Raw genomic sequence first — 12,968 nt, 5'->3', positions numbered from 1 at the left:
ACCTGGTTCTAGGGTTTCAATATTCTCCTGCTGTGGTGGTTCTTCTTCCCCTGCTTCCGGAGGATCTGAAGGAGGCGTGAGGATTTCAAATGGGTTTTTATCCCCCTCATTGCCTTTTGTTTCACTGCTTCCAGCGTTTTGTTTGCTTGTGCTTCCATTATCTACTTTGTTCTCTGTCCCTTTAGCCTTGTTTTTGTTACTCTGTCTGTTGAATGTTGTCTTCTTTGCCTGTTTCCATTGTTCTTCTTTTTCCTTTTCTGTTGTCTTGTCACTTCTTTTTTTGTAGTATCTAGCAAAATGCCCATACTCGTGACAGAAACGACACTTGAAGGGCAGCTGTTCGTAATCAAGCTCTTGTATGTGTGTCTAGTTTGCCACCGATAGTTGAATCGCTTCGGGTAATCCTGTTTCCAAATCGACCTCCACGCAGATCCGGGCACAGGAATACTGGTCCTTCCTCGGGGCTTGGTCTATGTATTTTCCAAGAGCATTTCCAATGGACTGGAGTGAGCTTTGATTCCAGCAATGCAGGGGAAGATGCGGGAGGCGCACCCAAACAGGGACCGCCTTGGGCACATCTTGCGCTGGATCAAATTTTGTAGACCATTTGTTCAAGTAGAGTCCTTGAGGCCCCATGAAGTATGGCCCGTTTCTGAAAATCAGGCCTCTGTCCTCTGAACTGTCAAATAGGAAAACAAAGAACCCTTTGCCTACAAAATAGATCTTGATTCCTTCATTTACCAAAGGTAGCCAGTTCCTTTTGACCCATTCTTCGACTGCTCTCGGGGATGGCCACAAACCGGTGAACTGGCCGATCAGACCTTTTTCTGCAAGATTCAGTGCAGATCTACATATTTCCTCCTCTGGTAAGGCCACCTTGGGTATACTGTCCAGTTTTTTGACGAATTTTTGCTGCGGGCCTGTGGCCTGACATTTTCCAGTTGCAGATACAAGAGCCTTGAAGGCTTCGATCTCCGGAGGGAAGGGGGGAGGGGCCGCAGGGCCGCCTCCAGGCTCCATGAGGGAGGGCGCTTGCAGAGTCGCTCAGTGGCGCGGCTAGGGTTGCAGCGCAGCAGCGGCGATGATAGTTTTATGGGTATTTTGAAATCCGCATTTTCAAGGAATTTTAACAGTCAAGGCGTTTTGGCAGTTCAATTCCCATGGCCTTGCAACTTCCACACTAGGCAACAAAATAGGCATATAGAGAACAAAGTTCGGTGACAAGTTAAGATTAAACTCTGAAATTATTATATAATTTTTTCTAATTTTTTTTAATATATTTAATTTATATATAGATTTCAGTTTTAACGGATTTCCAAATTAATAATTTTATTTTTAAACAAGTTTCGAGGTTAAGATATTTCCAGGTTGCTTATATTATACTATTTAATTTACATATTAATTTTAATTTTACCCAATTTTACAAATTAATAATCTTATTTTTGAACAAATTACTAATATCATGTTGGTTCTTTTAACCATAATTATTTTATATTTTAAAGTTTTTGGATTTATTTTTTAGTTAAATTTGTTTAAACTTAATTAAAAAATGATTGAAATTAGAAATTTAAATAGTAAATATAATCTCAGTGTTTTAATTTTTTCAAAACACTAAATCTATTTATATATTCAAAAATTATTTTAAATTAACAAAAAAAATAAATTTAAACCAAAATAATAATATTAATAATATAATTGTTTGCTTGGAGTAGCTTACTTGGCAATCACCGTGTAAATGAAGGGAGCAGTCTACCGAGACGGAGGAATTGCCCAGACGGCCAAGAGCGGCCAGAATCCAGGCAAAAAAATTTCAAAAAATCTTGTAGAGGTGTTTGAATCGTTTTTTTTTTTTTAAGTGTGGAAATGGATTCAACACCATCAAAAACGTCTAGAACACCTAAAATTTTGAAGTTTAACAACTATAACTTGGATTTAGAAAAATCCTTACTAGATTTTCTCTAAATATGACCGGAATTTCCATAACTTTCCAACCAATTCCTCCGGCTCATTAAACTATGGTTAAATGAAGTCTCACTGATCCCGAAATCTTGAATTGAGTACAAATCTTGTGCTCTCCTCCTATTGTAATGAGAATTTGAACACTTCACTACTATAACTATATTCCCCAAAATTTCTACCAATTTTTTTATTAAAATCTTCCCAAAATTTCCATTGTTTTGGGTACAAATTTGAAACCACTTTAAACTACGCGCTAAAAAACCACCTCCGAAAAGATAGAATAATTGGTCAACGCCCAGTAATATATTTACCTCTGATCAAAATGCACATTTGCAGGCTGTGGCTGAAATTCAATTTCTTTAAAACAATCTCTGTTTTTTCGTTGCAGGTCACTACTTTGACCGTCAGAACCTATCTCTGTATCCAATCTCTTCATTTAAATTCTGAGTGAAGACCAACATATGATTAGGGCTCATGCTTCGAAGCAGAGACACGAAAAATCGTCACCGATTCTCGCAAAACTCTTTATTTGTCAGAATGACTTGCTGAAATAATAAAAACCACAGAAAGCGATGCCATATTTGCCAGAGAATACCATATTTAAACCCGTGAAGACATTCTGTACTCCTGAGCAAATTATGATTATCTGTTTCCAGATCGCCATAAGTGTGCTTTAAAAAACATGGCTGGAAACTGACTCCTGCAACAAATGGGATATTAACAGAAAACTCAATGCCATAATATGCAGCTTTTCATCAGTTATATCTGACTGAAAAGGCTGAAACGAAAACAGGCTTGCTTTTACGTTCACTGCAACAAATTCCACAGACATGGGAAAAGTTTGAATGCTGACATAAATCGACTTGCAGAAGTCTTTCCAATTTGTTAAAAGTATCCGTAGTTAATGCCATCAATGTCCAACAGGTTAAATAATCTTGAACACCTGGCAACATAGTACAATTTAGTATCTTGCAGTCTGCTATACCCCACATTTACAGATCCTTCTTATGTTTTTTTTTTCATGAGAAAAACACTAACCAGAAATAAAAATCGTTACATAATCAAAGGATCATGACCATCCATTATAGATCCTTCATATGTGCCGACTCCAGAGTTTAACCACAGCGTTGTTTAAACTCTTCTCCAAGCCCTTGGGTTCAGCCGCTTTCACACGAAAACAGAACCAGAATGGTCTTTGATTAACTCCATAACAGGAAAATCAGTAAAGTAAGCAATACTTTCGATTAGAACTAGATGTACTCAGATGCATTGGAAAGACAGGCAGGGGCATTTACAGTTTTACAGCCAAACCATTTACTTTTCTTGTATGTAATGGCCAAAGTCGCTGTCATTTTTTTCTAGTTTTGGGTTGGAATTCAGCTAAATAATTTTTACTTCAATCTTGATTTTTTTGTTGGTTAATATTTAAAATATGTTTTTGGCTGAATATATAGATTCTGCACCTTGACATATTCTGGAAGACTTGAATTGCGGAAAATTCATATCCGAAACTTATTATCTCTGCCCGATTCTGGGCAAATTCAGCAGAAAAACTCCAAAACTTATAACAAATATTTTACAACTAACAATGAGCCAATGACCATATTCAAGAACAAAATTGATTAATTCTGGTATAAATATAGAACCAATTTAACCAAACTGGTTCTTACCCACATCACTGTTTATGACAATTTGTTTTGAACAATACCTCTCTGTTTTAAGGCATCATCCATCTTCCTTTCTCTCTGCTAAAAGGTATCAGATCATGAAAAAGAATCACAGAAAATGCACATAACATTCAGATCAGGTAAGCTGTTTCAATGGCTGTCATTGAAATACAGAAATGCACTTTCCCCATATTGCGGTTGCAGAAATCAGCAGCTGGAATTCTATATAAACTGTAGCTTCTGCAACAGGGGTTTCATCTTATTGGGATAGAATAGAAAAAAAATGGCTCACACGAATACTAAATTTCTTTCTAGCTTTTTTGTACAATACCCAATTTTTTTTTACTCGTACATTCTGAGGTAATCAAAATACTGAGAAATAATCCTCTGTAGCCTTCGACCCCCCACAAAATCAGGCATTTATTTTGTAGAGTACAGCTTACAAAGGTATAGTACATGGAATCACCTTGTTGAGATTCAAGCCTGAATCTGAAAAAGCATGAACTTCTAGTTGTTTGTAGTATTTCGAATGCAAGAGACGTCACTAGATCCATAGCTAATTGCAGCCAGGCTCAAATCTGACATGTTGGTCGCCCATCTCTTAGGTCCTCCAGCTGGGCCTTCAATGTTGTAAGCATAAGAAGCCATACTTGAACCTTCACAATCCCTGCCGCTATTCATTCTCATCGTCCTCTGCAATACTATGAGACTCGAAAATGTAGAAAAGCTATTCCCCACAAATGTATCAGCCTGCAGGCATACTTCATAATCAATTGCAGATTGGATGAGATAAGGATACTTTGAGTAGATATCCAGCACACCCAGTTTCTTCTTTTCATAAGGGGCCAAGAAGCCACTCCATCCCTCTAACAGCGTCCTGTCGTCCAAAAGATCGTCGGCAACAGCCAGATAAACAACAGAGGGCTCCTCCAGTCCAGGAATGTTAGCAACCCTCTTCATTATTTCCTCCTTACTACTGCAAATTCTCAAGTTCTCGCCATTTCTTGCCCTGGACCTCATTTCAAGTTTCTTGCAATGGATCATCCAGTCTTTCTCAATTCTCATATGCACCGCCACATATTTAGGTTGAAAATTGAATGGGCTCATTCTGATTTTATTCTGATCAATTCCAGTTGGAGAGCTCAAGCTCTTGAGCTTGGACACTACTCTGGAGACTTCAGCTGACAAATTATGGACAAGAGCCAGACATTCAAAGACTCTGGCATAATCCCGGACAGGCCAGTGGTCGTGCCAAAGAAAAGGGTGCTTACCCTCCAACTTTATGACGGTATGCCGATCGATCTCAGAGGTTTTGCACTCTTCCAGCTGTGCCATATCCCTTTCCGCAGTCCACCGCCGCCCATTCCCCTTAGCCACAACGAAAACATCGGAAAAATTACCCGAATTCATGCTGCTTATGCGAGCGAAGCCATTGCAGAGAGAATTGAAACGGTGGAGGGAGAAAAGGTGATCGAATCCGAGGGGCTCCAAAAGGTCGGTCTCTTTGTAGAAAAGCGAGGCGCTAAGGTTGGGCATGAGGAGCGTCCGGTTCAATTTTCTGGCCGTCAAGGCCGCCCTGGCGAGGGCAATCTTCTGATTGTTGAGACCCCATACGATCTGCGGAACTTCCAGAAACTTATCATCTCTAACACCCGCTCCTGTCACGATCAATCTGTTAGAGGTGGGATCTGGCGCCCATTGGTGATATGCTCGCCTCATGCTTCTTAGCTGTGGAAGCGTGAGAAGTCTGTAAAGAAGAAGACATGAGAATAACAGAAGAACCCATCTGGAAACCATCACTTTCATGAACCCCGCGGTGTTCTCTACGCAGGAGGACCAGGACCTCTCCTCTTCCTTCGTCTTCGTCTTGGCTGCATTTGTTCTGCAAGTTATTTTGGTTTTCTTGAATTGTAATCGAGACATCAAGGCCGAAGACGCCAGTGTGTGGATGGCCGCCCTGAGTCCTACCTGGAAGTGTATATTTCTGGTTCTGCATGCATGCTGTTCTGTTTGAAGCGGCGGACAATTCAAAGCATCTGCCGTCGTTATCGAGCTGGTAACTATACTTTACCAACGCATATTGATTTCCGATCCCCCAACAATCGGGTTGGGAATCGATGTGTAGACCACTCTGTAATCTGCACATGCATTATGAAATCAAATGAACTGTACACAGCTGTCTAATAATAATCTGCAATGATCTACATATATGGACGCAAACTCTCTTTGGCACATTCTGTGACCCCACAAGGTTTGGTCGACATGAAAGCCCCATGATACGGGGCAAATAAGGAATTCATTTTTAGATAATATTATTTCTGGCGTGTCAATGTTTTCTTTTTCTTTCTTCATGGCACTGATTCTTCTTAAAGGCACAGCTTTATTTTGAATTTATTTGAATAATAAATCTGAATAATTAATATATTCTATTTAATAAAAAATATATTATTATAATTGGTTTATATTTCTGAATGTATAAAGAAATTTAATATTATAAAAAATTTTAAGTTGATTGAACAATATAAAAGTAAATTTTTAAAAATCTAAATTTTAATTAAAAATAACTAAAAATATATGGGATGAAAAAAACCATTTAGAATACATGCTATTGGAAGAAAAAAAAGTTAAACAGGTAAAAAAGGAAAAGTTAAACCATTAAATTTAATCTTTAGTGGACTCTATCCAAATCTGCTATTAAAAAAAGAAATAGTTAAATAGTATTAGCTAGGTGAATGATCTAAAATGAATTATGAATTTAAACATCATTTTAACAGGGATGTGAGTAGTAATATTAAATATTTATGTGTTGAGGTGTGCACCATTCATTTAAAAATTAGGAGATTAATAAATACCAAAGTTACAATTTTAAGTAATTTGCAGGTTGAGATATGCATTGTTAAAAAAATTAAATTCCAACTTAATGTTATGTTGATGAGTTTTCATTTAATGCTTATTTTTTAATATGCTAAATACTTACTATTTTATAATTATATATTTATTAAAATTGAAATATAATTGCGTAGTTTAAGCGGTTTATATTTTTAATTTTTTTTGTTTATGTATTTTTTTTTTATCAATTTTGATTCTAATTTGTTTAGATATTATTAAAAATGTTAGTTTAAATTATCAAATTTATATAATTTAAATAATTATTTTTTAAAATTAAAATTTATTTATATATTAAAATTACATTTTAAATAATAAATTTTATAAAAAATAATATTATCAAATTTTAATTAAAAATTAAAATTATCTAGAATTTATTTTAATCTCTGATTTATTATTAAATCTCTTTTCATTTAAAAAAAAATTGTATTTCAAAAAATTTGATCCTTCTCAGTGTTTATAGATTAAAGTTAAGATAGATCTTGGTTGGTTTAATTATTAATTATAATTATAATTATAATTATTAGTTTTATGTTTTTTATTTTATTTTTATGTAATACAAGACATTATGAATTCGAACATCTTTACAATGAAATTTTCATTCACAATATATAATTTAACTTCTTACAAGGTATTGTCTGAAACTTTCTAATGTGAATTGCGTAGAAGATTTCTTATCCACTCATCATCAAGAACTAGAAAACAAACAAATTGTAAGCGTGAGAGCAGATCATACCTATAAGTAATAGAAAGACAAAATATAAATATTAAAATAAGTGCATGAATGATTGAGAGGTAAGAGAAAATTATAATTAAAAGAAAATGATTAAAATAAAAAGTCAAAGGAAATTTTGATAAGATTAAAATACAAAAAAATAAAATATTAGTTTTTTAATTTATAAAATTAATATTAATAGTATTAAATGATTATTTTATTTCAAAATGTAGTGAAAGCATAACAATAATATATTAATTTATTAAGTTATATTAAATTGGTTAATATTAATAAAAATTGTTCACTTATCTCAACAGTTTATTAAAAGTAGAGTGACGGGAGAGCTCTGGTGGACATGAGGGTTTGAAGCTCACGGACTCATCAGATCGAGGTTTCAAGTATGGAGAAGAATAGGGCCAAAGCGGCAGAGCTCCACAAAAGGGGATAGACTCTTACCCGACAAATGGAAAATGTGGGGTCCATTGGGACCCCATCTTACAAACAAATAATGATGAACAAGCCGACAGCACGGATGGGGTGCAGATAGCAGGTTATGAAAAATCAAATAAGGAAGATATGACCAGCAAGGGGAGGAAAGGCAATATAGGCAATGAAGGTAATAACACTCAAAAACTGAAAGAAAAGGATGACAGTAAAAGAACAGAAAGCAGAGCCAGAGAGAATCCAACACAAGCACATTTCGCTCATGAAAACAAATAGGAAAATGAGCAAGCAGGAGCATAGGAAGAGGTTCTGAATCAGGATAAAGAGGTACAAGGAGGAAAAATGTCAACACTCAACAGAAAGAAGAACCAGGGTCTGTGTAAACCCAAAGCTGCAGAAACCCTAAGGGTTGTGATATCTGACCCGGAGATTCAGGCATATTAGGATCACATGGTTGAATATGCAGTGATCTGCAGGTTCATGGGGTTCTGGCCAGCAGAATGGGCGTTGTGTTAGTGGATAAAGCAACAGTGGAAACCCAAAGGTGATGTTAGACTGCACTTAGGAGCTAAATGTTTTTTTACTATTGTTTTCTCAAATTTAGACGATAAGGATAGGATATTCGATGGAGGGCCATATTTCTTTTCCTTTGCGTGCCTTTACATAAGGCCATGGAAACCCAACTTTGTACCAGAAAAGGAAACCTTCAAGCGGGTACCAGTGTGGATACGCCTTTTTTCCCTACCAATTGATTATTGGGGACATGCAGCTCTAAAACAAATAGGTAATAAGCTAGGGACCTTCATCAAGGCCTCAAAAGTGACTTTGCAAAAAAGGTACACCTCCTATGCCAGAATCTGTGTGGAAATGTATGTGTTAGGAGCTTTTCATTTGGGCCTATGACTAGAATACAGGGACGAGGATTATTTCCAAGCCATAGATTATGAGAAAATCTCGTTCCATTGTAGAAAATGTCATGAGCATGGTCATTTAATCAGAGAATGCCCACTGAACAAAGTAGCAGGAGATCACAAGGATGGCAAAAAAGAGAAGAACAAGGAAATCTTCACCAAACCAAAAGCTAAATAGAGAGCAAATAGGAAACGCCAAACCAGGGCAAGCACTTCACAAGGTAACATGAGCAATGCTTTTGAAATCTTGGAAACTGAAACGGAATCAGAGGACAACATTAAAGAACAAAAAACCACAACAATTAGCAAATCTACAACAGGGCAAGAAATAAAAGAACCGGAGGTGAACCCTTTGAGCATAGTGCTCCAGGTTCAAGAAACAACAGAGGGGGTTGAAGAAGACTCAGAAATGCTCACTAGTGAAATCGGAAGCGAAGATATGGAACTCAATGATATACTAGAGCAAGAGGGTGTGGATCTACCAAACATGGTTGAAAACTGGAAAAAGAAGGGAATGGAACACATATCGGAAGAGGAAGTAAAAAGAATTAATGACATACTCATAGCACGGCAAAGAGCAGAGATGGAACTACAAAGCAAAAGCTTGGGTACAGCTAAAGGACTTGGGGTCCGGACACAGGGTCTACATCAAACCTCCACAAGTTCCAAATACCGTAAAAAGAGAGGACGCAGAACCAACAATGAGGCATTGCAAGAACTGGGACAAATGCTCTTAAACTCCGGTAAGATGAAAGCCCTAGAGGCTTTTTCTCTAATCTCCTAAACTCTGTTTAAAATGAAAATTCTTTCTTGGAATGCTAGAGGGCTAAACAGCCTAACAAAAAAATGTCTTTTAAAGAAGAAAGTCCAAAAGGAATAACCAGACATAGTGTTTGTGCAGGAAACTAAATGATCAAGTAGCACGGTAATCAATATCAGCAAAAAACTAGGTAAGCGTATGGAATACTTGGAGACAGCCAGCAATGGATGGGAGGGAGGCTTAATCACTCTATGGAATCCACAAGTAATCAAGATCATTTCCTCTGAGGCGGCCAGATCCTTCATAGTTGTAGAAGTTCAAGTTGTAGGAAACTCTGAGACCTATCTTTGTACTAATGTCTATGGACCTCAGAAGCTAGAGGACAAGCTTCTTTTCTTGAGAACTCTGCTTAACCTGAAGTTAAGGTATCCCCTAGCAAAGGCGATCATAGGAGGGGATTTCAACATGATAACCACCCTCATGGAAAAGAAAGGAGGTATAAGGAAACTCAATAGAGACTCTGAAGCTTTCCTAAACTTCATCAAGACGGCTAATCTAGTGGATGTTTTCCCCAGAAGTGGTGCTTTCACATGGAACAACAAAAGGGGAGGTGAAAGGAAAATAGCTTCTCGACTGGATAGATTTCTAGTAATAGAAGGAATACTGTTGGAAGGAATTATAGTGGAATTAGATATTCTTCCCAGTAGAAGGTCGGACCACTGGCCCATTACATTTACTGTTGCAATCCAGGGTACTCCAAGGAATAAACCTTTTAGATTTGAAAAATTATGGCTCACCCATCCTAATTTCATACAGCAAGTTGAACAATGGTGGAAAGAACCTATGGGCATTAAAGGCACTAAAATGTATAGGTTACAGGGCAAGCTGAAATACATTAAAGACAATATCAAAATCTGGAATCATGTAGTCTTTGTGAACATATTCAAAGAAAAAAAGAAACTAGAGGAGCAATTAGAGCAGATACATGAAGGATGGATTCAAGGGAACATAAACCCAGAAACTGTGAACAAGGAAAAGATGTTGATGCAAGATTGGCAACTACGTTGTCAACAGGAGGAAACTCTTTGGAGGCAAAAATCTCGAGTTCAGTGGCTTAAGGAAGGAGAACAGAATACAAAATTCTTCCACAGATCAGCTATTGACCACAGAGGAGCTAATAAAATCCTTAGCCTTAAAGATGAACAGGGAGCCACAATACAGACACATCAAGAGATCGCTAACCTTCTTACTACGCATTTCAGCAGAATAGCTCAAGAACCTGAAGTTGATAGAACGGAGGCCATTGATGAACTTATTTCCTCAATCCCCAAGCTAATTACGGCGGAGCAAAACTTGGCTCTAACTCGGGAAATTTCCATGGAAGAGGTGGAAGAGGCCGTGAAAGAAATGCCTAATGATAAAGCACCTGGGCCTGATGGTTTTACCATTAACTTCTACAAAGCTTGTTGGGAAATAGTCAAAACAAAAGTTTGGGAGGTAGTGGAGGATTCCCGACTATTTGCCTCAATCCTCAAGTCCCTCAATTCTGCCTTCCTTGCCCTGATTCCAAAGGAGGAGGAGGCTAACACACCTGCAAAGTTTCATCCAATAGCGCTATGTAATATCGTATACAATATTATGTCCAAAGTAATAGCCAATAGAATGAAACCCATACTGCCGAGCATTATCTCAGAAGAGAAATCAGGCTATGTAGAGGGGAGACAGATTCTGGATAATGTCTTACTGGCACAAGAAATGATTCACACACTTCAAAATCAGAAGAAAGCAGGTATGATGATGCAACTAGATCTGTTAAAGGCGTATGACAAAGTTAACTGGCAGTATCTGGAAGCGATATTGAGAGCCTTTGGCTTTGCTGAACAATGGATAGTTTGGATACTAGCTTTGGTCAAATCTTCTAGATTTTCAATTCTGGTGAATGGAGCCCCATCTGCCCAATTCTCTCCTTTGCGAGGTCTTAGACAGGGTGATCTGTTATCCCCCTTCCTTTTTGTGATTTTGATGGAAGGTTTAAGTAGACTTATTCATAAAGCTAAAGACGAAGGAGTTATTAAAGGACTGCAGCCCCTACCCTCAATTCCAGTAACTACCCACCAACAATTTGTTGACGATACGATGTTGCATGGTACTCCCTCAGTCAAAGAAGCCTTGGGCTACAAAAGGATTCTCAATCATTTTAGAAAGGCCCTAGGTATGGATCTAAATCTATCAAAGTCTTCTATCTTCTTTTTCAATCCTCATTTAGCTGTGCAGAAAATCTTTCCTCCATTCTAGGCTTCCAAAGAAGCAGCCTCCCCTCAAGATATCTAGGGGCTTCGTTAACTGACAAACCTTGGCAAAAAATGCACTGGGAAAAGATTTTGGCCAGCCTGGGAAAAAGATGTCATCATTGGACCCACAGGGCCCTAAACTTTGCAGGAAGAATGGTATTAACCAAAGTAGTCCTCCAGTCCATTCCTCAATATATGCTCTCCATTATTCCAGCACCTAAGGGGGTACTACAAGAGATAAGAGCCATCCAAAGGACCTTTCTCTGGTCAGGTAATTCAAAGAAGAAGAAATGGTCACTGTTGGCATGGAACAAACTATGCAAACCCAAACATCTGGGAGGGTTGAACTTGCATGACCCTTCCACGATTAACCGAGCCTGTGGTGCTAAATTATGGTGGAAATGGCTGAAAGAACCTAAATTACCATGGGCCAAACATTGGAATAAAAGTACACTCCAAATCATAGTTTATAGAACTTAATCAGAATGCAAGAAAACCTAGAAGGCTCACCAATCTGGAACCTAGCGAGAAACAACTGGTAAATTATCTAGGAGCATAGCTTTTGGGAAATTAGTGATGGTAAAACAACCCTTTTTTGGGAGGATGCATGGCAACAACTCCCCAAGTTGGAAAGGCCTGAGTTCGCAAATGTCAAAAGAAACAACCAAGAGCTAGGGAGAACTACAGTGAATCAGTATTGGAAGCCTAATGAAAGGGACCAAGTGTGGAGAACCTGGATATTCAATGAGACAGAGCACCTGACCAAAGAAAACAACGGTATGAGGAACCTGAGAACACAACTAGACAAGAGAAGGATAAGGATAGCAGGAGATAGTGACCAATTACGATGGGGAAAGCTAGAAGGAGGCAACTTCACGCTCAAAGAAGCTAGAACTCACATAGAAGACTTAGAGCATGAAGAAAAGGTCAAATGGCACAACAAAGTCTGGGATGCCCAGCTTTGGCCAAAAATCAAAACTTTCATATGGCTCCTAATGCACAGGAAAATGCTAACCTGGGAGAATCTCCGAAAAAAAGGATTCACAGGCCCTTCACGCTGCCCCATGTGTGGAACGGAAGAGGAAACCATGAATCACCTCTTCAACACCTGTGACTGGGCAGAAAGTTTATGGATTTGGGTGGAAAGCATACTTCAAAGGATGGACAGGGTCAGGAATTCTATTCAAGAAACTATCGAGAACTGGAGGGGTAATTTCTCCAATAATCAAATGGTTAACACCATTTGGAAACTCATACCAGGGTTCATTGCATGGTCAATTTGGAAAGAAAGGAACCGGAGAGTCTTCCTAAATGAAATTAGAAATATAAACCACT

General features: G+C 37.8%; 1 protein-coding gene and 1 pseudogene across 2 annotated transcripts; both read right to left on the bottom strand.

The window, feature by feature from the left end:
* Positions 1-366: 366 nt before the first annotated feature.
* Positions 367-1,020, bottom strand: LOC149237011 (uncharacterized). Its single transcript, XM_089369115.1, has one exon. The coding sequence runs from the start codon at positions 1,018-1,020 to the stop codon at positions 367-369; it is 654 nt and encodes a 217-aa protein (XP_089225241.1).
* A 1,330-nt stretch (positions 1,021-2,350) lies between these two features.
* LOC149237010 (O-fucosyltransferase 23 pseudogene) lies at positions 2,351-5,813 on the bottom strand (annotated as a pseudogene). The gene is made up of 2 exons (XR_016246271.1): positions 4,093-5,813; positions 2,351-2,902 (listed from the first exon to the last, which is right to left on the bottom strand). The product of XR_016246271.1 is annotated as an O-fucosyltransferase 23 pseudogene (transcript).
* Positions 5,814-12,968: the final 7,155 nt, after the last annotated feature.

The sequence above is a fragment of the Pinus tabuliformis genome, chromosome 8 (assembly GCF_031772625.1).
Source record: "Pinus tabuliformis cultivar Carrire ecotype Pingquan chromosome 8, CPIR1, whole genome shotgun sequence".
NCBI classification, from domain to species: domain Eukaryota; kingdom Viridiplantae; phylum Streptophyta; class Pinopsida; order Pinales; family Pinaceae; genus Pinus; species Pinus tabuliformis.
This window is presented reverse-complemented; position numbering and strand designations above follow the sequence as displayed.

Excerpts from the sequence above, each read along its gene's own strand:
- LOC149237011 (XM_089369115.1), bottom strand. The coding sequence starts at position 1,020 with ATGGAGCCTGGAGGCGGCCCTGCGGCCCCTCCCCCCTTCCCTCCGGAG.